Genomic DNA, 22,933 nt, shown 5'->3' with positions numbered 1-22,933 from the left:
CCACCTGTCAATGCTGGAGATGCAGGTTCAATTCCTGAGTCAATAAGATCCCCTGGAGAAGGAAGTGGCAATCTACTTCAGTATTCTTGCCTGAGAAATGCCATGGACAGAGGGGACTAGTAGGCGTCGGTCCATAGGGTCGCAAAGAGTCAGGCACAGCTGAGCACACACGTATGAGATTCCATACTCAGCCCATTCGGGTTCTCCTCCCTGTCACGGGAGCCAAGACACCTTATAACAGAGATGCTTTGCTGGCTTCGGGTGGAGATAGGAGTGGGTGTTTGCATGATCACCTAGAAAGTGGTTTTCTTTTTTAATCTCCTGATAGAAGCCCAACTCAGGATGACTAAATTGGGGGAAGAGGATGAGGGAGGGCTCTGCTCAAGGCTATATCTTTTGAAAATTTTCTCGATGATTATTATATATCTCCCCAGCTCCTCATTTGAAGAGCTGACTTAGGGTTTCCTTCAAATCAGGGGAAAAGCCTAACACTCAGTGGAAAACAACTGTTATGTATTAAGTACTTATTTTTTCGGCTTCCCTGGTGGCTCAGATGGTAAAGAATCCTCCCGCAGTGTTGGAGACCTGGGTTGGGAAGATCCCCTGGAGGAGGGCATGGCAACCCACTCTAATATTCTTGCCTGGAAAATCCCCATGGACAGAGGAGCCTGGCAGGCTACAGTCCATGGGGTCTCAAAGAGTGGGACACGACTGAACAACTAAGCACAGCTTATTGTTTTGTGTGCCCAAGCAAGTGATTTAATCCCTTTGGTTTTTTGCAGACTCACTCCACTAATTCATCAGGGGGATACCTTCAAGGTGTCAGGCTCTCTGATAGGTGCTGAGGCCATAGTTAAGAAGCCAGATGGCTGGAGTCTGTAATAGCTCTGCCACTTGTAGCTGTGTGGCCTCAAACAGATTGCTTATGGTCTTCCATAGCTCAGTTTCCCCTGCTCTAAGTGGGGATAGTCATCGTCCCCACCTGATCAGCTGAGAGGATGTACGACAGGTGATAACTGACAGCTCTCACTGCAGTGAGGAGGAGGACAGTCCCACCTTCAGAGAGTGGATACCTGCGTGGAAGCCAGGATCAAGTGGGGAAGCACCTTGGTCAGCGTACATGACATTTGACCCCATCAGTGCTTTTCCCATCTCACCGTATGGTCTTCCTCTCTCTATCCTCCATCCCCCATCCATACCTCATTTATCTGTAAGTGAGGAGCTCAGCTATATGAATTATTCTAGAAGTATCCCAGAATTCTGTATCACAGCTTGTTAAAGAGTGAGGCAGTGTCATTATTATGAAAATCAGTTTTGGTCAGAATCACAAGATGATGCTCCTAGGCCCTCCTGAGAGGCTGCTGGCCCTTATACCAAGTGGCCCTAAGTTATGGTCCTTTTCTGCAATTACTTTCTGTCCTGTCATCTCCATTCATGCCCTCCTTATTTGTTTCTCTCACTACTGTAGTAGAACCAAAGGTTACCAGGAGAAACTAAATGACCAAATGTGTTATATCAGTGTGCTTGATTTTATGCAAACAACTCGGTAATCAGTGTGAGTTCTTGAGACTGTTGTATCCTTCTGACCTGTCCTTGTCTCCCTTTTCTACTTTTAAGGATCCTGTGATTACAGTGAGCCCACCAGGATAATCCAGAATCATCTTCCTATTTTAAGGTTATCCGATTGGCAACCTTCAGTAGTTCAGTCACTCATTTGTGTCCGACTCTTTGTGACCCCGTGGACTGCAGCACGCCAGGCTTGCCTGTCCATCACCGACTCCTGGAGCTTGCTCAAACTCATGTCCATCGAGTTGGTGATACCATCCAACCATCTCATCCTCTGTCGTCCCCTTCTCTTCCTGCCTTCAATCTTTCCCAGCATCAGGGTCTTTTCCAATGAGTCAGTTCTTTGCATCAGGTGGCCAAAGTATTGGAGGTTCAGCTTCAGCCTCAGTCCTTCCAATGAATATTCAGGACTGATTTCCTTTAGGATTGACTGGTTTGATCTCCCTGCAGTCCAAGGGACTCTCAAGAGGCTTCTCCAGCACCACAGTTCAAAAGCATCAGTTCTTCAGCACTCAGCTTTCTTTATAGTCCAACTCTCACATCCATACATGACCACTGGAAAAACCATAGCCTTGGCTAGACGGACCTTTGTTGGCAAAATAATGTCTGCTTTTGAATATGCTATCTAGGTTGGTCATAAGTTTCCTTCCAAGGAGTAAGCGTCTTTTAATTTCATGGCTGAGTCACCATCTGCATTGATTTTGGAGCCCAAGAAAATAAAGTCTGTTACTGTTTCCATTGTTTCCCCATCTATTTGCCATGAAGTAATGAGACCAGATGCCATGATCTTTGTTTTCTGAATGTTAAGCTTTAAGCCAACTTTTTAACTCTCCTCTTTCACTTTCGTCAAGAGCCTGTTTAGTTCCTCTTCACTTTCTGCCATAAGGGTGGTGGTATCTGCATGTCTGAGGTTATTGAGATTTCTCCTGGCAATCTTGATTCCAGCTTGTGCTTCATCCAGCCTGGCATTTCGCATGATATACTCTGCATGTAAGTTAAATAAGCAGGGCGACAATAAAGAGCCTTGACGTACTTCTTTCCCAATTTGGAACCAGTCTGTTGTTCCACATCTGGTTCTAACTGTTGCTTCTTGACCTGCATGCAGATTTCTCAGGAGGCAGGTAAGGTGGTCTGGTATTCCCAACTCTTGCAGAATTTTCCACAGTTTATTGTGATCCACACAGTTAAAGGCTTTGGCATAGTCAATGAAGCAGAAGTAGATGTTTTTCTGGATCTGGAACACTCTTGCTTTTTTGATGATCCTACAGATGTTGCCAACCTTAATTCCATCCAATACTGTAATCCCCCTTTTGTAATGTAATATAATAGGTTCTGAGGATAGAATGCGGACATATGTGGAGAACCACTATTCTGTATGCTACAGCTGTCTTGTTCCTTTTTGTTTAATTAATTATTTATATGTTTCAAAAAAGATTAAAATATGTAATACATTTAAAATGAAGAGGAAAAAATGGAGCAGGGAGAAAATTAGAGGAAATGAAGAGTCAGGAATGAGCTTTAAACACAAAACTGACACCAATTTGTTTCCTAGAAGTGGGCTGTGATTTTGGCTTTCAGCTTTTCCTAGGCACTTGAAAGGTGAAGCAATATCGCTTACGTTTTAACATGTCATTGAGTAAAATCCAACTAATTGTTCAGATGCCCAGATGATACTGAGAGAACTTCCCAGGTAGCACTAATGGTAAAGAACTCGCCACAAAGAAGACACAGGAGACACGGGTTCGATTCCTGGGTTGGGAAGATCCCCTGGAGTAGGAAATGGCAAGCCTTTCCAGTATTCTTACCTGGAAAATTTGATGGACAGAGAGGCCTGGAGTGCTACAGTCCATGGGGCCGCTAAGAATCAGACATGACTGAGCACAGCAAAAACATGATACGAAGATGAAAGAACTTTCTTCTCTGGGTCCTTTGGAAAACAAAAAAGGAGAATGAGGAAAACCTTTGCCATGGTTATGGTAAACACAGAGATACATTTTATCCAGCCATTTCCTTTTTACTGCTTTCTATTTAGGTTAAATATACATTCCTTTGAAGATTTCTTCCAAGAAATGTTGTCTAGGGTCAGCGCAAATCCAGGGATTGGAAACGTCTAGAGCAGCAGTTGCCAAGTGATGGATCTTATGCCCTGGGGGCTCTTGGGGTTGCCCTAGGCTTTCATCCTGAATGGTGATGATGTCCTTTTTAATGTTTCTATTTTTGAAAGTCATTAAATATAATATATATTTACAAACATAATCTCCAATTCCTGTTTAAGATGGAATGGTTTGAAAGTCTACCAGCCTTTATGAAGAGCTTATATTGTGATCAGTAGTTCTGAACCAGAAACCCAGGAAGTTTTGGAAGTGATATGTTATAAAAACATTTATTTATATCCCTAATAGGCTGTTGGTTACAGACACAACACATAAGGAACACTGAGGTTAAAGTATAAATTTGATCATTTTACTGATAATTCTGCCAGGTTTCCTCCAGATTATCTTCCTTCTAGCCAAAAGTTGGATTCATCTGATCAGGATTCTTTTGGCATATCTTACAGTATTTTTTTTTTTAATCAATATTTAGAAAGAGAAAATATTTTGACTGTGATAGTCATTTTGTCTTTTAATTTATTAGAATTAAAGATTCATACACCTGCAATGTGTTATTTGTGGAGAAATGCTTCCAAGTAGCTGCTGGAAACCACCTGTCTTACCCTGATATTTAGAAACAAAACAAGGAAAACTTAAAAAATAAACTTATGGGGAGTTGGAGATGCCAATTAATTATACCCTTCCTTCCTTCTGGGTTCTGAAGTAGAGGGAATAGTAGAAGCCAGATGAAGATTACATACCAGCTTTATTAGAGTAAGTTGGGTTGGAAGATGGATCTTGGGTGTAAGACTTCTGACCCATCCTAGATGGAAATCTACACAGCTGCCTGGGTGTTGGCCAAGAAGCCATGAGCGGACTCTGCTGGGTAGAGAAGCCCCGTCTCTTTAACTCCTGGAGGCAGGGAAAGGGGAGACTGCATCCCCACCCCAAGGCAGGAAACCCAGCCGTCCACCCCATCCTCCCTACTGAGATGCTGTCCTTCCTGCCCCAGAAGGCCTGTGAGCACTGACGATAGAGTAGTTTTAGCCCCCTCTGTGGGAAGTGGAACACACATTCTACGTGAAAATGTGTCCAGAGGAAGTAAAGGGTCCTCCTTGTATAAACCATTTGATTTGTTGTTAAATTCATATATAAGAAATTGGGCTGTTTCCTGTCTGGTTTTGTTGCTGGAAGTGGTAATTAGATTGTTTTCTGGTTTTGAATAGGCATTGGGTCCCCACCCCAAATGTGTACTAATAAGACTGTAATTGTGAAATTGATTTTGTTGACTCATCGTGGTTTTTCTCATATAATGAGCCGATTGTGTGTAACAGCCTAAAGAGGCAAAAGGTAATTTGTCATTTTGCACATGAACAAAGACGGTATCAAAATGAATGAATTTCATAAACTAATATCTTGTTTCAAAAATGGAATAGGCATTAAGAAATATTTAGAAAGTTGCTAAGGTATGTGTGCTTGTGCGTATGTGTGTAAGAGAATGAAAGATGATTAAAGAGCTCATTTGTTCCAAAAGGCTGGGCTAAGTCGATCTGTAACAGTGGATGGATGGAGTCATCCTTCAAACAGAGTTTCTTTCAGAAAGAACTTTAGTCATCCTTCAGAAATAGTTTCTTTCAGCAAAACGTTGAAAGGCTTACCGTGGCCATAAAGTCAGTTATGTGCCCTGGAAAATGCCAGAATTAGAGGCTCTTCTAGCAACTTAAATATTGGTTTACATCATCTTAGGCAAAATTAAGCATGCTCTGATAAGGATGGTTACCTGAGTTGAAGACTGTTTCACTTGAAGTCATCTGGGACAATAGTCAGAATTGTTAAGCAAGTTTTCTAAACTGAGCACTTCAGCGATTAAAACACAAAAACCCAGTAACCCCCTTTCCCCTGATGATGGCTAACTTTGAGCAGCATAGAGTATATGTTGGGTTGCTGCATAGAATGATTTGCAGTGTAGAGTTACTTGCTATATCAGAGTTAATGTTGAAAGACATGGATCCAAACCATGTCTTGGATTTTAGCAAAATGAATCAAAATCCTGCAGATGCCATTCTGGATGCATCTTAAAGTAACTAAGTCTATTAGATAAGTGGTTTTCCTGAAATGCCTCCAGTTTATTCAAAAGTAATTTATTGTTGTTTAGTCACTAAGTCGTGTTTAACTCTTTTGTGACCCTATGGACTCTACCCGCCAGGCTCCTCTGTCCGTGGGATTTCCCAGGCAAGAATACTGGAGTGGGTTTCCATTTCATTCTCCCGGGGGTCTTCCCGACCCAGGGATCGAACCTGCATCTCCTTTGTTGGTGGGCAGATTCTTTACAACTGAGCCACCAGGGAAACTCCATTCAAAAGTAATACCAAATCATTCATTTCTTTGCACATTAAAAAAGAATTATGCTGTTTTCTCCACCATACCCCACTGGAAATTAGTGTCTTAGAGGCTCTCATTCTTAGTATCCTGGATGAGATAAAAAGCTACACATCTCAAACTTTAATGTGCAGATGCCTGTACATCTCATTTTAAATGCCAGTTCCAATTCAGTTGCTCTGGGATTGGGCCTGTGATTTCCAACAATCTAGCAGCTCATCTCAGTGCTGCCAGTCCACAAGTCAGACAAGGTTATAGAGGTGCTGGTTACTAGACACATTGGTAGACATTGAGGTCATTATTTTAGCCTCAGATAATCTCTCATCTTTGGAGCCAAATGCCAAGGAGAGATTAATAAAAGCCCTAATAGTCCAACATTCTATTTCAACATGTCCTTCCACAGCACAGAGGTCTAACAGGGCTCTGTAGTCGTCTAGCACTTCCTGAAAGGCTGCCTCCTTGGGCAGGGTGCCTTGGGCATTGACCCAAGAAGATCAGCATGTGATTCCTGAAGGAGAAAACCAAAAGGCCTTGCATATATATTGTCTAGTAAACAGCACACCTGCATTTGTACAGAGAAGATGGTTTATCTTTGTAAATACTGGGTAGACCATGTTTTGGATCCCACTAGATAGGATCCATAGACTTGATAGAAAGGCTATCTTTCCAAAGATGTAATGGTTATCACATCTGCCTGTATATTAAATAAAAATACCCTTGCTTGGGTAACACCTCAAACCAAGTTAACCAGAATCTTTAGGTATGAGACCTGGGCATCTTTTTTTTTTTTCTCTCTTAAGGAGCCCAGGTGATTATTGGACTTCACAGGTGGCTCAATGGTAAAGAATCTACCTGCCCATGCAGAAGACACAGGAGCTGTGTGTTTGATCTTCCTGGGTCAGGAAGATCCCCTGGAGGAGGAAATGGTAACCCACTCCAGTATTCTTGCTGGGAAATTCCATGGATAGAGGAGCCTGGCAAGCTACTGTCCATGGAGTTGCAAGGAGTCAGACATGACTGAGTGACTAAACACACGTGCAGGTGATTTTTAAATGCATCAGGGATGAAAGGCCTGGATTTAGGCAGTTCTTAACTTGGAGGGCAGGGAACTTTTAACTTGAGATAATTCATCATTTGTGTAATCCTGTAACTTGTGACCAGATATTTGTAGTGATTGGGAGAGCTGACCTTGGTTTATATATTAAGGGACAAATAAGCTTATCATCTCGTGTCAGATGGTTAAGTTCTTCTTTAAGAAAATTTAGCCTTGGGGCATTTATGACCCAGGATCTGCCAGAGGCCAGGACTTTGTGCTTCATGGAGATTTGCTATAACCCCATTTTAGAAGTGATGGGAAATTCATTAAACTGCTTATGTTGGATAAGCCTCTGATTGGCCACTTCCAGTGGTGTGTGCATGTTTGCGTGTGTGTGCACTCATTTTCTCACTCACCAGCTAGTCTTTTTTTTTTTTTTTTTAAAAAGAACTTTTAACATGCTGATCTTTATCAGATCCAGTGCTCAGAGAGCTGTGCTGTTTCTGCAGATGGTGCAGCTAGAACACTGTGGTCCAGCACTCAGCCTGTGCTCCACCCAGGTGGAGGAGTAGGGTTCTGGGCTGATGGGCTTATAGGGTTCTGGGAGCACTTGTTGAATAGTGAGCTTTATCTTGAGGCCTTGTCCTACTTTCTGGAAGTAACTTTGATGATCTTTGTGACTCTGTTTTTCCAGGGTCCTCTAGGGCCTGTTGTCATTTGTAGATGTTTTCTACATATAGAGAGCTACCAGAAATCTGATCCTCAGGGGGAAAAAGTACATTTCATACTTTTAAAATTCCCGTGTGGCTTTATTGTCCTTTGGCCCTGAGTGGAAGCAAATATTTGCGTGTTTCATCCAGCGTTGAGATCAACAGATTTACACACTATGTGATCTTCTCACAGACCATTCCTTTTTTCTCCCTAGAGAGTCATTATCGACCTGTCATAATGTGTGTTCATGGTTTCCTGGGCTGGAAGCCAGATGACAATCTTTTTCTATTTAAGACTGTCTGATGTAGCATCAGAGATTGTCTTCTCAAAGGCTTCTTCCCTGTGCCTTGATTTGTAGGCTTGGATCTTTGTGGAGTGGAGCCTGCATGCCATGTACTAATTAGTAAATGGGGGCATAGCCAGCCCCGGAGAAGGCAATGGCAACCCACTCCAGTACTCTTCCTGGAAAATCCCATGGACGGAAGAGCCTGGTAGGTTGCAGTCCATGGGGTCGCTAGGAGTCGCACACGACTGAGTGACTTCACTTTCACTTTTATGCATGGGAGAAGAAAATGGCAACCCACCCCAGTGTTCTTGCCTGGAGAATCCCAGGGACGGGGGAGGCTGGTGGGCTGCCGTCTCTGGGGTCGCACAGAGTCGGACACGGCTGAAGTGACTTAGCAGCAGCAGCAGCCAGCCCAGGCATGAGCTCCTTGGCAGGTACCAGGATAGCATTGGGACTGAAGGATGTGGAGAAAATGAGACTCCTCTGGCAGTCAGCTTGGGACAGCATCAGGAATCAGCCACTACCCCTGCTCTGCCCTGTCTGTCTATGGCCTCTAGTCTTAGCTCAGGCCTCTGAACCTGCGCATCTTTAGGGCTGGTGACTGACTCCTGAGTTTGCTTGGTTTGCTTCTCCTTGCTCTTCAGTATAGTCCTACAGCCTCACCTTCCCTGAGCCTCATCCAGTAGGGTGGGTGATGACCTGCTGGTGCGCTAAGGCAGTGGTTATCAACCTGGGTGCTTTGATCCTTTAGGGAACATTTGACATTGTCAAGAAGCACTTTTGATTGTCACAGTTGGGAGTGGCAGGTTCTAAAGGCATCTATCTAAAGGTGTCTAGTAGCTAGAGGACGGGGTGCTGTCAAATTCCTATAATGCACAGGACAGCCCCTTATGACAAAGAAGGATATGGCCTCAAATGTCAGTTGTGCCAAGGATGGAGACGTCTTGGATTAAATGGGTTTATTTCATTTTTCAGGGACCCATGCTTTTTGTTGTGGCTTAGTAGATGTTTTCCAAATTCTTGGACTTGCCTCGGTTTCATTTTTTGTTGTTGTTGATGATGGGAAATTCTGTCAACTGTGAATAACCTGTGAGCCTGGTAAATGAAACTTACGGAACAAAGATATTATGTGATCCAGAAGTGACAGCTTCCTCCGCAGTCCTTTGTCACCTTTCCTTTTTGTCCGCCTGCCCGTAATGCACAAGAGGGGAAGTCAGAATACAGGTGCCTTTGCAAGTGTTTCCCTTGCCCCTCTGCTCCCCCTAGTGGAGATGGCCACATACACCAGTGGACAGTTGGCGGTGACAGTGGGGAAGGGATGGAATTGAGAGGGTGGGAAGGAGGGCCTATTCTGGATACAGAGTCATCAGCTTTATTACAGCATCTGAAAACTTATTTATTAATGCCAGCTACAGAGCTCCGAACTACTCTTAGTCAACAGTGTAACTGCAAGGCAGATCTTGCCTCAAGTGGGCATGGCCGGCCGTTTCCCTTCTGTCTGTCCACATGGAGGATGCAAGTGCCACCTGATAAATACAAGCCAGGCGCAGCGCTGTCTTGGTTTGATCACTTCAGATGTAAAAGGCATGGGTCATATAAAACCTAAACATCAGAACCACCCCCCGCCCCCCACAGAAAAGATGTGTTGTTTTAGCCATTGTCTTTGGTTAGTGACTCAAAATAAGACTTGTTTAGCTGGTTCTAAAGAGAACAGGCTGTTTTCACTTCAAATGTGTTTTTCCTGTTTATGAAGGACTAGAATGTGTCAGAGGACCCAGTCAAGAAGGTGGATGAAGAGGGCCCTGTCTGTACATGTTCCATCAGCGCCTCCAACACCATTGTTTCCTGGGCTCTTTTGCTCCACAAATTGGGAGGCGAGCTCATGGTTAGCACAGCTTTCAAGGACTCACACCTCAGAGTGGGCCCCGGGACTGGCTTCAGGTTGGTGGCACTGAACCGTGCAGGCAGTGAGTATTCAGCTTTGGGGCATCTTCCTAGGAATTTGGACTTCCTTGGGAGGAAAAAATTGTTTTGCTTGTCCTTCCCTCCTGCTCAGCTTCTCCTTTTAACAACAGAAGATACCACATTTAGAGCAAGACTCCCACCCCAGGCCATCTGCCTGCCTTGCACCAGTAATTCCATGAATGTATGTTTTTCTTCATTTGCTGATTCTCCCAGCTCCTCGAGCTTGGTGCGGCATCACAGTAGACTCACAGGTCCTTACTGTCACTGAACTGTGGTTTCTGGTTGGTGTTTCATTTGATAAGTTTCTTCCCCTTTGAGTTTCCTGCAGGCAGCTGGGAGATACAGCTTGGTGTGGAGCAGATCAAATGGGATCAGGAAGCTCGAGTGACGGTTTGATTCTGACTCTCATTGGAAAGCAGAATGTTTTCTGAACCTCGTTGTCCTTCTCTGTGAATGAAGAGTTTGTACTTAGTTATTATTTTCCTAAGCCAGATCTCACGCAGTATCCCAGTCTGCATACAGCTATTTCATATGCTTTAATTTATCCTACTTCCTTTTAAAGTGGATGACTAGGCCGGTGAGCTACTCTGGAGAGTCGGAATTAGTGAGGTGGTGTGCACTCATGTCTAGTTAGCACACAGTTGATTTCTGTGCTGAATTTTGGCTGTAGAATAGTGGAAGTCCAGATTCACCCTGATAGCAAATGGTAATGGCTACTATTTTTTAACACCAGGCACTCTGAAGTTGCTATTAATGTAAATTCGTACAGAGGCTAGAAAGAGAAGTGGTAGGGAATTGTTTCAGAGTTGAGTCATTAGCATTCTCTAAAGACTGCTATTATTACTTGTAATGAAGAATGATCAGCCAAAATGTCTCTGAAACATACAATTTATGATGGATCCTCATCTGGCATTTAATCTGGGTCTCATAGTATTTGGTATCATGCAATTTTACATGAGTAGATATGTGGACCTGAATTTTATAAAACAAATAAGCAAATAAGACCACTGCCAAGCATTAATTTTCCTACCAAATTAGCACAGGAATTCAAAATTTAAACTCCACATACAGAGATATGTGGAAGTTTTGTTGAGAGTCTATAGTATAAAACTTTTCCTAACCAAATTTTTTTATGCTAAGGAAGACAAAATTCAAATGAAAACATTTATGGAACCTCAGAAACATCTCTGGGGACCCTAAAGTCCTTTGGAACACAGTTTGAAGACCAGTAGCCCCCGTTCATCTAGTTTGCCAGTGTGTTCGGTGGTTCTACAACTTTCCTCATTTTACTTATGCAGAACCTGAGACAGACTTGTCTACAATCCCACAGTGCTAATGGGTGGGACCGGCTGTGGATTTCCAGGCCCTAGATGCAGGAGTTCTTTCAGTTCCCCTTCATCACCCTTCTGATGTCCTGGGATCATCTTGGATACCCGATGATGGAACCAACAGCCTCTACCTAAGTTCCCCCCAAACTTGTTTCCCCACCCATCCCTTGTCTTGGGCAGCTCTTTGGTGCCAAACTCACTGCCCCTTCTAGAATTATTTCCTGAAACTGTTGTCCCTTTTTTTTTCTTTTTGTACCCATCTACCGCCGCATCCTCTTTAGTTTAACCCCCATCTAGTCAAGGGCGTAATAATCGTTCACTGCTATGTGACAAATCTAAGAACTCCTAACAGGTGAGGTTAACTTACATCCTCAGAGTGTCTGGCTTCTTTGCGGTTCACCCCAGGTGGTGGTCCCAGAGGCCACTACTCATTTGTGTTTTGTCATCCCTGTCATCCCATTCTTTCGTCTGACAAACACATAATGACCATCCCCAGTGTGCAAGGCAGTCCCATTCCTGGCACTTCCTGTCTCCAGGGAACTTACAGACCCTATAGGGGAAATGAAAGAGAAGATTATCCTACAGAGAAGTAAAGAAGCTCTTTAGAACGAGCACATACTTCTGGGGGATGCTCCAAGGAGGATGGGCCCTCCTCAGTCCAGGGATCCCGGGAAGGTTTTAGATAGGTTATGGGGTTCATTTGTGAGATAGTGATGGGGTTTTCAAGGCAATGTGGATGAGTACAGTGGACTCAGGATTTGTGTGTGTGTGTTTTTAATAGTTTAATGTATTTCAGTAGCAAACTTAAAAACATGTACTTCGATGTAGGACAACTCAGAAAAGTATAGTGAATGAACGGAATCTACTGTATGATAAAAATGCTACAAATACCATTTAGTTACAGTCAGTAAGAAATTTACCTCTTTAAAAAATCCAAATGCTGGCATTGTCCAGAAAATTTTAACAGGTTTATTTATATTGTTATCAAGTTGAACTGCTGAAACTTGTTCACTGAAACATTTTGACTTGCATTAATGCTTTACATCCCCACATTTATATTAAAAATTCACGGAAATGAAAGTGGAAAAATTGCCAATACTGATTCCCCACCCCCAACCCATTTTCCACTTGCAGTTATATACTTAGTTATCTTTTGACCCTCATGGAGGAAAAATATTTTAACATTCAGAACTACCAGTAATAGGAAGAAGAGAGCTTTTCTTAAATGTTTTTCACCATAGTGGATTCTTAAGCAGGATCTCCAGGGATTTGGTGTACTAGCTGGATACTTTTTGGCATGATGGTTACACATTTGGCATAGATACAATCCAGGTTGATGTGTTTTAAAAGGCAGCAGGTCTTGCTTGCCTCCTGCAGAGCACCAGTAGCTGCAGTCTGGAAACGCAGATCTGTTTTGCAGTCCTGAGCAGTTTCTGGCACCAGACGCAGGAAGGAAAGTTTATGAATCAGTTTCACCAGGCCTGTAACACTGAGGTTTCTCTTACCCCTCTAGTAGAGGGCACACTCTTGTGAGCAGCTTGCATAGCCAGTTGCTTCTTTGATGCTTTGCCATGGGTGGATTTCCTGGCAGTCTGTGTAGAGACCTCTTTTCTTACCTTCTTCTGTCGCTGGAGCTTGGTGAGCTAGAGGGTGCACTGGCTTTGGAGAGCCAGAGTGATGGTGGCGTGGCAGCAGCCTCTGAGAACACAAATAGGATTTCTTGAATATTACCATGGAGGGGGAGGCGAGAGGTAGGCCATGATGGCTGCCATCCAAAGACAGGTGGGAAGATCAGGTGACCCGTAATAGGACAGCAGAGTTGTGGGAATAACTAAGTTCAGGTCGTGCTACCCATGTGCATGTGGTACCTACAGGCTGTGTTGGGACTGCCCTGTGGGCCTGAGGAAAAGGTCAGATCTCCGTGGCTGGGGCTGGTATTGCTCCTGAAGGGACAGGCATTCCTGTCTTCATCCATCCTCCAAAGACACGGGTCCTGGTGTGACAAATGGTCTCCCACTAATGTCAGATGGGCCTTTGAAGGAGCGTCCTCACTGCTTCTTCAGTCTGGTTCTGTTCAGAACAAGGCTGAGTTTGAGAGTTTCCTCAAGTGTGTTGAGAAATTGGCATCTGGCAGGCAAAGCAGGCCTCGCCTTGAAGAGTGAGTGATCCAGAGCTGAGAAGGGTTAGCGGTGTCTGGTAAACAGGTGGCAGATTTCCTTGCGTAACTTCCTTCTGTTGCAGGGCCTGTGGTCAGCCCTTAATAAGGGTCCAGCCTTATCTCGGCTGTGGCAGTAGGGGAAGGGGGGTGGGTCCTGACTGGGGCCACAGTGCACCCACGAGGCTCCTCTGACTGTCTTCGATTCAGCTCTCCCTCCTTCCCCAACTTTGGAGGTGGGCTTGCTTGCTTTTTGTTTTTTGGAAAAGTTTTATAAAGATATGTTTAACATATCATACAATTTTCCCATTGACGTATACAATTCAGCGTTTTTAGTATATCCGCAGAATTGTGCATCCATCACCACAATCCATTTTAGAGCATTTTCACTATCCCTCAGAATAAACCCTGCAAGACTTAGTTGTCACCTACTAATCCCACCCCCACCCCACTCCCCTCAGAACCCTAAGCAACTACTGTGTACCTTCTGCTAGGATTTGCCTGTTCGACTAGACAGTTCATATAAATGGAATCAGTAATATGTGGCGTTTTGTGGCTGCCTTTTTCCACTTAGGATTTCCGAGGATCACCCATGTTGTGGCATGTATCGGTGCTCCATCTCTTTTTCGCTGAACAGAACAAATTTGCCCCATTTTGATCATCCATTTGTCACGATGACCATTTGGGTTTCATTCTTTGTCTATTTTGAATAATATTGCTGTGAAAGTTCACATTTAAGTTTTTGTGTGGACGCACGCTTTCATGTCTCTCAGGAGAATTCCTAGGAGCGGAGTTAGCTGGGTCATCTGATAACTCTGCTTAGTCATTTGAGTAAGTGCCAGACAGTTTCCCACATCGGCTGGGCCATTGTACAGTCCCGCCCACAGGATATAAGGGTTCTCCTATTCCTACATCCTCACCAACATTTGTTCTTATTTGTCTTGTTTGATTATAGCCATCCTGATGGAGAGGAATTGAAATTTCATTGTGCTTCTTATTTGCATTTCCTTAAAGGCTAGTCATTTTGAGTCTCTTTTCATATACTTTTGTTTTTTAAATTAAGATGTATTTCCTTGTCAAATGTGATCACATTTCAAAAGGGAAACCATATTTCAGCATGTTGATGAGTGGACGGGAAGGGAGGAAGTGATCGCTGTTCTTTTAGGAAGTGATTTTACCATGTCTGGGTTTTCAGACGGTCTTTTTGCCCCTGGCATGTATCACCTGGGTGGGTCCTGACTGTCCCCAAAGCCAAGGCAGAGAAGCACCACCTACTATTGGGTCCTTGCTCAGTTCCTGGGCCTGCTCTTTCCTTTGCTTAAACTTTGCAGCCTTGAGTAGCTTCTTCAGGGGTTCATTAGGGAAAGCAAAGCAGGGCTTCTTGTATGAAAGCTGACAGGTAATTCCTATCTGCTTTGGGGGCTCTCCTAAAATAGCAAAAGAAAATTACCAGAGGCTGTCTTTCTTGGTAAGCATCTTGTTTGCTTGCTCTGGGAAAATCCCTTCAGCCCTGGGGTGACATCGACTAACTGGCATGGCTTATTGAAAAGGAAGTGCAGCCACTTCCTGGGTTGGGGGGTGGCTTCTGAGGCCTCAGGCCTTGAGGATCGGAGCCCTGTCTTATCCCTGTTCAGTCCCCGGGGCCGGATGGCTGCACGTGCTCAGTGCATCCTTGTAGCGGTAAACGCAGGTGCCTCTCGGCTGGCCCACGTGAGAAGAGGCTGAATGAAGTGCCACCAAGCCTGGGTAACCAGCTCATCCAGTCTGTAGGAATTTTATTGGTTCCTGGCAGCATCGTTCTCTGAGAACACAAGCGGGGAGTCTCTTAAAGGTGTCATGGATCCCATACAGAAACTGGTAAACAGTCGAGGTAGACAATGTTTTTACAGCTTCAGACTAGGAGGGAGCGTCATGCCCTGCAGGGAGGGGAGGAGTGTGAAGCAGATGGGAATGGAGCGGGGGTGGGGGTGAGGAGGCGGAGACAGGCTTGGTTTGGATGATCTGTGTGATGTGGGGCAGGGTCAGCCAGGTCTGGGGAGCAGCTTGAGGAAAGACAGGGAGACCCTGGGGGTTAAGGGGCTAGTAGAATGGCGGATGTGGAGGGTGTGGTGGACCAGAGAAACTTACGGGATGAGAAGAGGGAGATACTGCCACACGGACTGGCAGCGCCATGGTGCAGCATTGTGAGGGGATCTGCCTGCGTTCGGGGCTCTCAGACTTGAGTGGGCATCAGAATTGCCTATTGAAGCACAGGTTGCTGGTTGCTATTGCTATTGAAGCATAGGTCCACCCCTCCTACCACTTTCCGGCCGCCTCCAGTTGCTGCTTCAGTAGGTCTGAAGTGGGGCCTGAGAATTTGGTTTTCTCACTGATGCTCCTGCTGCTGCTGAGTTGGGGACCACACTCTGGGAACCACTGGCTTAGAATTCAGCAGCTGGTAAGCTTTTTCTGTTAAGGGCCAAGAGTGCATGTTCTAGGCTTTTGAACTAAGGATTTCAGGTACATATTCTTCATTGCTTTTCACAACCCTTTAAGCCTGTTCAGACCATTCTTGGCCATAAACAGATTGGCAGGGAAGAGGAATGGTCTAGGGAAGGCAGGGCCTGCTTTGGTGCCTCCTGGGTTGCATGTCTGTAGATTCTCTCTTCTCTGCCATGTAGCTGACTGACCTTTGTCAAGGTAATCTCCATGTTGTTGTTTTTTTCGTCTATAAAACAGACATAACATTAATAGTTCTACCGTATAGGACTGTTTTAAGAATTCAATGAGCTAAGGCATAAAAAGCATCTATCACAGTGCCTGGGACATCACTAGAATTTATTTATTATTTACTATTAGTATCAGTAGAGGTATTACCAGCTGCTGATGACCGTTGACAGGCGAAGAAAAGAGAGAGGAAGACCAGCACAGATCTGGTTCATTATAGACTCTGAAAGCTAATTGCTCCAGGGTCCCCTATCATTTCTTCTTATGCTGCTCAGGAAGAGGAATCCTTTGACTTGCAACATAGGCACAGTCAGAATACATCCTGGGTCAGTCCCTCGAAGGAGTGGATGCTCAGCTTCTGCTTTCACACCCCTAAAGAATTGTGCCATTTGTGAGCCGGCTGGTTTGTGAGCCCAGGACTCTCAGAAGGGGGCCCACCTGTGCATTTGTAACCCATGCTTCAGCCTCATTTGTTGGGAAGGCTTGATTCAGGACCGCAGTGCAGCCTGTGCTGATACCAGATAGCATCTGCTGCATTGGTATTGAGAGGATGCCTTGTAACCTCTCATTTTGCCCCATGGTGTAAGTAAAAATGAAAACCACAGAAAAGCAGGCTGTCATGTGCCCCACATTTCCTCTGCTGAAGTGTGCAAGTGAGAAGTACTGTGCAGCTTTCACTTGTATAGCTGGCACGGAAAGATAGTCGGGTATCCCTTGCACAGCCTGTTTGTACTGCTGTCTGGGGAGAGGCCACCTGGTGGCCCTGAGAACTTCAGCTTGGCTCCAGACACTGCTACTGAAAGCTGACCATGCTCAAATAATACCGGTTGTGGGGGGCTCTCTCCTTTCCTTGTCTGATTACCCCCTAGGGGGCATCCACTTTCTGGCTCACCTCTCCAGCTGCGGGCTCTAATCCTTGCCAGAGCACAGAATCTTGACTTGGTAAGTTCAAGTTTCACAGGCACAGAAGTGCCTGCTGGTGATACGACTTCACCCTCCTCTTGGGTTTTTGCTGACATTTAATGAAATATCCTTCCATCTCCTCCCCACCTTGCAAAACAAACTTCCTGTTTTGAACTTGGTCCAGACTGGAACAGCCCTGTTACTACACCTGTGAACACGCGCAGACACACATTCCTCCCCTCCGTATTTGTACAGCTTTCTGTCAACCAGCCAGATTTCCCCTCTCGGCTTACAGATCCTAAATCATAACACGAGATAGGCTACCGGCAGATGAAGAAAAAAGGAACTGCACGTTTCAGAGCTGTTTGAATGAAAACAAGGCTCTGGTTTATTTCGCCGTGTTTTGCCACGAGGACTCTGCTAACTTTCCCCCTTCTTCACAGCAGGATGGAACCAAGGCAAGGAAATCAGCTGATGCAGGAGCCAGAGTGAGTCGAGGAAACCCGCAAACCCAGCCAGTACCATGAGCTTGCGTCTCCCCTCTGCGCTGTAGGAGCCCGGGGCAGGCGAAGTCGGCAGAAAGCAATGGCTTTCTTCACTCCGTGGAAGCTGTCCTCTCAGAAGCTGGGCTTCTTCCTCGTGACTTTTGGCTTTATTTGGGGTATGATGCTCTTGCATTTTACCATCCAGCAGCGAACTCAGCCCGAGAGCAGCTCCATGCTCCGGGAGCAGATCCTGGACCTCAGCAAGAGGTACATAAAGGCGCTGGCTGAAGAAAATAGGAACGTGGTGGATGGACCCTATGCGGGGGTCATGACAGCCTACGGTAAGTTCTGCACTGCCGGGGCGCCTCTGTCCAATTCTGCTCTGCCTCCAAGGGACCCCGGAGGCTCTCACTCTTGGTCATGGATTGAGTCTACCTCTTGCCACTCCTGGCGACACATTGCACACAAAGGGACGCCTTGCAAGAGTTAAAGCAGTGCCCTTTGGGAGATTCTGACCTCTTATCCACACTGATGCTTAGTGCCCGGAGCAGTGGGGCTTCCCTCCTGGAGCTCTGTTGGTTGTATTTGCAGCTGGCTCCTCTTCGCTGGACACATGGCTGGACTGTATGATCTCATCTGGGAGGATGTTCAGGGAATGTAGAAAAATAGTCTCATTATTGTTCCCTAAACAAAACTTAATTAGGATGGGTAGGGGGAGGTAAGGACGGTGAGGAGGAATGTTCTAGGCCTGCCAGAAAACTCAGAGCCAAATGTGTACCTCCCTCCGGCCAGAACACACTTCATCAGAGCCTACATGCTGATCAGTAGTTTTAACCTTGGGTTTCCTCACAGTTGATGGCTCTCTTGTTTCTTGCTCGTGTCTCTGATTGCTCTCACTTTGAAAGAGATCTTTTGGTACTCATTGCTTTTTTTGTCAGGTGCTCGAAATCCTTTTTAAAATGAGGTTGACTGAAAAGATATGCATATGGAATATTATTTTTCTTTCAGCAAAAGTTAGGCTTAATATAGAAAAGTTGGAAGCTGTAGACAAACCAAAAAAAAACAAGATTAAGGAAAATCACATATAGATATACTACTGTGGGAAATAACCACAATTAACATTGCAGTGTATATCTTTCTGTTATATATGTATATACATATACACTCACATACAAATATATGTGGACACGAAATATTTACCAAAGCATATACAAATACAGTATGGGGGCTTCCCTCGTAGCTCAGTCAGTAGAGAATCTGCCTGCAATGCAGGAGACCAGGTTTGGTTCCTATGGTCAAGAAGATCCTCTGGAGAAGGAAATGGCAACCCACTCCAGTATTCTTGCCTGAGGAATCCCATGGACGGAGGAGCCTGGCAGCCTTCAGTCCAGGGGTTGCAAGAGACAGACGCGACTTAGCGACTAAACCACCATACACATACAAAACACAAACTGCAAATGAAATTTGGATCAGACCGTGTTTCGGAAAATCCAAGGTGCAGCCCTCCTGTGGTCACTGAGTATTAGAGTGGACTTGGTTCGCAGTGGATGACCTTTGTGAAGTCGTGCAGTGACAGGTCTGGCCATTGAATGGAGACTTAAGTGGCCTCAAGGTTTGGAGCCCGAGGTATAATATAAATCAGATACAAGGGTGGGGTTGGTTGAGGTGGGAAGCATTGATGGCCTTCTTTAGCGTTCAAATGATGATTCCTGAAAATGTGTAGCAACAGGTGTTGAACTTTAAGTTCAAACACAGGAGTTGTTGTTTAGTCACTGAGTCATCTCCAGCTTTTTTGAGACCCTGTAGACTGTGGCCCTCCAGGCCCCTCTGTCCATGGAATTTCCCAGGCAAGAATACTGGAGTGGGCTGCCGTTTCCTTCTCCAGGGGATCTTCCCAACCCAGGGATCGAATCTATAGGAGGATTCTGTACCACTAAGCCACCTCAGAAATCATACTCAATTGTACATATATGTTTTTTTCTTTTTAAAAGAAATCCAAGAAATATGGTTACTTTTTAATTATATATATCTATATTTTTTGGTAAGGAGGAAATGATTGTTTTCCATATACAATGTGAACTTTCTTTTTCAGTGCCCACTATTTGGATGATCACACAAACTGCTTTTAATCCAGTCTTTCAGGATTTGGCAGTGTCTGTTGGCACTGGTTTTTTTAATACATCTAAATGTTACCTTTCTTTGATCTGATGGATCAAAAACTGAGACGAGTTTGAGAGCTGATGTTGAAAAACAGCTAGGTAGTTTTTCAGAGGGTGCATTTTAAATTACGTGTTGACTTGGATCTTCTGTATTAATACCAAAATATAGGTAAACCACCAGAAAAAGCTAAATAAAGCACATTGTCACCATTGGTGTTTCTATTGTGTTATAAGTAAATGTCATGAATAAAACAGGTACTGCTTTCCAATTTCTGGTTCTGTGCTTTCCATGTTACACATTTGTAGAGAAAGGGGTCTAGTCCTGTAGTAATTTCCTCCTGTTTCTCTCTCTCGGATCTTTATCATGGAAAGGAAAAACCACTTGAATGGCAAATGCATAGACTTTTTGTTTTCTAGTTGTTTGCAGTGGTTTTATTTCTTGTGTAGTGCTAAACATCTCATAGCATGAGTTTCCTCCACACTAAAGAGCAATGATTTGGTCTTAGCTTTTCAGCCTCACAGAGACAGTATATTTTTTTTAGAAAGTTATTGAAAACTTCAGAGTAGCCTAGTTAGAATATCAACCACCTTATATGTTTATAATCATAAGACTTTGGAGCTCAAAGAAACTACAGAAATTTATTTCAACTTTCTCCCTTTACAGAGGAATTTTAGCAGAATAATTCTGTTCCTCAGAAACAACAGAGAAACAACCAAATGGCAAATCTAACCTGTTTTTCTCTTTCATCTAATCAACTCAGCCTGCCAATCAAAGTGGTCCTTGGAGCTGAGTTTCAAGAATTTAATTGGACTGTGCATTTGTGCTTGAGGTTTGAGGATCATCATGAGATGAAATCTTACCAAGACATAGGCTCTCTTCTCAGCACCATTGACATTTGGAGCCAGATAATTCTGTGCATGGTGTATCTTGTAGGATGCTTAGCAGCATCTCTGGTGTGTCTATCCACTCGCATCAAAAATATCTCCAGGCTTGGGGGGCAAAATTTCCCCTCTCCTCACCTTAGAGAACCACTGCACTAAGGCTGAAAACAACAAACCCATCTAACGGCATCTTCTCATGGAAGTCCTCAAGCAGATAATTGAATTTTGATATTTAAATTTTGCCAGCTTGGTTCTCCCTGGTTCTCATTTCTGGGCACCAACAACTGGGATTGAGCCCAATGTATAATCCAGGCCCAGTCCTGGGAAGCTGGAAAGCCACTGTGAGGATATGTGCTTCCCCTGGAATCCATCACTACATCACTAGCAGTGTGGGCATGTCGGTAGCTGGGCAGCTCTGCTGGGTGAGGTTGTATGTTGGATGGAGATACGGAGATTGCTGAATGTTCAGTGGTGTAGCTGGGCTGGAGGCATGGGGATGAGGATACATGAGCCATTGGTTTGCTGTGTTTTTCTGCCACAAACACAGCCCACGCACAGAGCATCTCTTGGACATCTGCTCTGGGACAGTGAAGAGCTGACCCTCAGTGGCTGGGACCCGTGTCTGGTTTGAATGAATCCAATTAATAGACCACCTCCCTCTCAAAAAAAAAAAAGTCTTCCATCTCTCGTCCCATATTGGTATAATCAGAGGCTCTCAGTGTGTCTTCAGTAGCTGTAGCAGGTGTTTGAAGAACAGTAGTAGATGATTTGGGGGCTTCCTAGGTGTCACTAGCGGTAAAGAATCTGCCTGCCAAAGCAGGAGACACAAGAGACGTGGGTTTAATCCCTGGGTCAGGAAAATCTCCTGGAGAAGGAAATGGCAACCCACTCCAGTATTCTTGCCTGAAAGTTTCTGTGGACAGAGGAGCCCGATAGGCTACAGTCCACGGGGTCACAAAGAGTTGGACACGGCTGAGCACACAGGCACACAGTATATGACTTTAGATTATTACTGACTTATTAAAATTTGTGACTTGAGATGCTGGAGCAGAAGTATTCAGCAAACAGTGACCTGTGGGTCACATTTGGAACTCTGTGTAAATAAAGCTTGACTGAAACACAAACACTGTCCTTTGTTTATAGCAGCTAATAACAGACAGACGTTGACAATACCAGGGTTTATTTCACATAGCATCTCAAGTGTGCTGACTCTATCTTTCAGAAGCCTCCATAGTGCATTCTGAAATGCTCATCTGATCATACCCCTCCTGTGTCAACAATTTCCCAGGAATCCCATGGCCTTGGGCCAGATCTTCTTGTTTTCATATGGCTTTGGAAGGATTTGGAACCCAGCATTCCATTGTTCTGTATTGTCTGTGGCTGTTTGGTGCGACAGTTGCAAAGCTGAGTAGTTGCTTCAGAGAGTACAAAGCCTAAGATGTTAACTCTCTGGTCCTTTGCCAAAAATGTTTGCCAGTCTCCAACAGGATTGCAGTTGGTTGTCCATTTGACTAATCCTCAGACAACAGTAGAAGAACTTTCAAATGATATCTCCTCCTCCCCCAACCCTGGTCTGGTGATACAAAAAGAGATTTCTGACTTTCTCTTGGGATTTGGTCACTCAGGAGCAGTGCCTGAAAGATGTCCCTGGCAGCCTGTGTGGAACAGTTGGAGCAATCATCCCTGGGGTGTGGAGGGCATTTCTGAGTGCTCCCCTGTCACTGTGGAGAGGAGTGTGTAAGGCCAGCGCCATCCACAGCTTAGCCTCCAGCATGACTGGCAGGGCCATGCCTGTCCGTGCTTTCTCGGGAATTGCATCACAAACAGTGTCATTCGCTCTAGTTAGTGCCGGGCTTGTTCTGAGTTGAACTGATGTCTGTCTCCAATGGCCTGACCCAAATTCTGATGCTCAGTGATCAGCTCTTTTCTAATAGGCCAGGCATGGTCCATCCTGTTCTCAAAGTAATAGAAACCTGGGCTGATGAGACGCACCTCTCCCCAACCAAGGGGTCCATCCTCACCTTATTAGCCTTGACTCCTCTCACTTGATTCTCTGTGCACTGGGACGCTCTGACCTGGATAGGTCATCAGCTCAGGCTGAAGCAGTCGAGAGCCCCGGCTTCTCAGCCAGCCCCCACCAATATCCTGTTTCCGTGCTGCCTGCTTCCTCTTGGCCTCCAGGTCTGTACACATGCTCTGCCTAACCTCCTGTCTCCTGGTTCCCTGAACTCCTTGGGCCTAGACTGTCCCCTAGATTGGTTGTTACCCTTCCAGCCTGCCAC

The 22,933-nt window shown here is 44.8% G+C and overlaps 1 protein-coding gene across 17 annotated transcripts in view; it reads left to right on the top strand.

Moving 5' to 3' along the window:
• The window catches only part of MGAT5 (alpha-1,6-mannosylglycoprotein 6-beta-N-acetylglucosaminyltransferase), a 402,590-nt gene that overhangs the window by 139,039 nt on the left and 240,618 nt on the right, over nucleotides 1-22,933 (top strand). For 8 of the 17 annotated variants that reach the window (XM_060410110.1, XM_027965019.3, XM_042244926.2 and 5 more), the window contains one exon: nucleotides 17,569-17,951. The exons of 1 other annotated variant lie outside the window; for it this stretch is intronic. In XM_060410110.1, coding sequence (XP_060266093.1) covers nucleotides 17,711-17,951 — 241 coding nt within the window. In that variant the 5' untranslated portion in view covers nucleotides 17,569-17,710. Of the gene's footprint in view, nucleotides 1-16,898; nucleotides 17,165-17,568; nucleotides 17,952-22,933 lie in introns of those variants that run through there. 8 more of the 17 variants (XM_060410105.1, XM_042244929.2, XM_060410108.1 and 5 more) reach the window with 2 other exon arrangements.

Source organism: Ovis aries, chromosome 2 (genome assembly GCF_016772045.2).
Source record: "Ovis aries strain OAR_USU_Benz2616 breed Rambouillet chromosome 2, ARS-UI_Ramb_v3.0, whole genome shotgun sequence".
NCBI lineage: Eukaryota > Metazoa > Chordata > Mammalia > Artiodactyla > Bovidae > Ovis > Ovis aries.
This window is presented reverse-complemented; position numbering and strand designations above follow the sequence as displayed.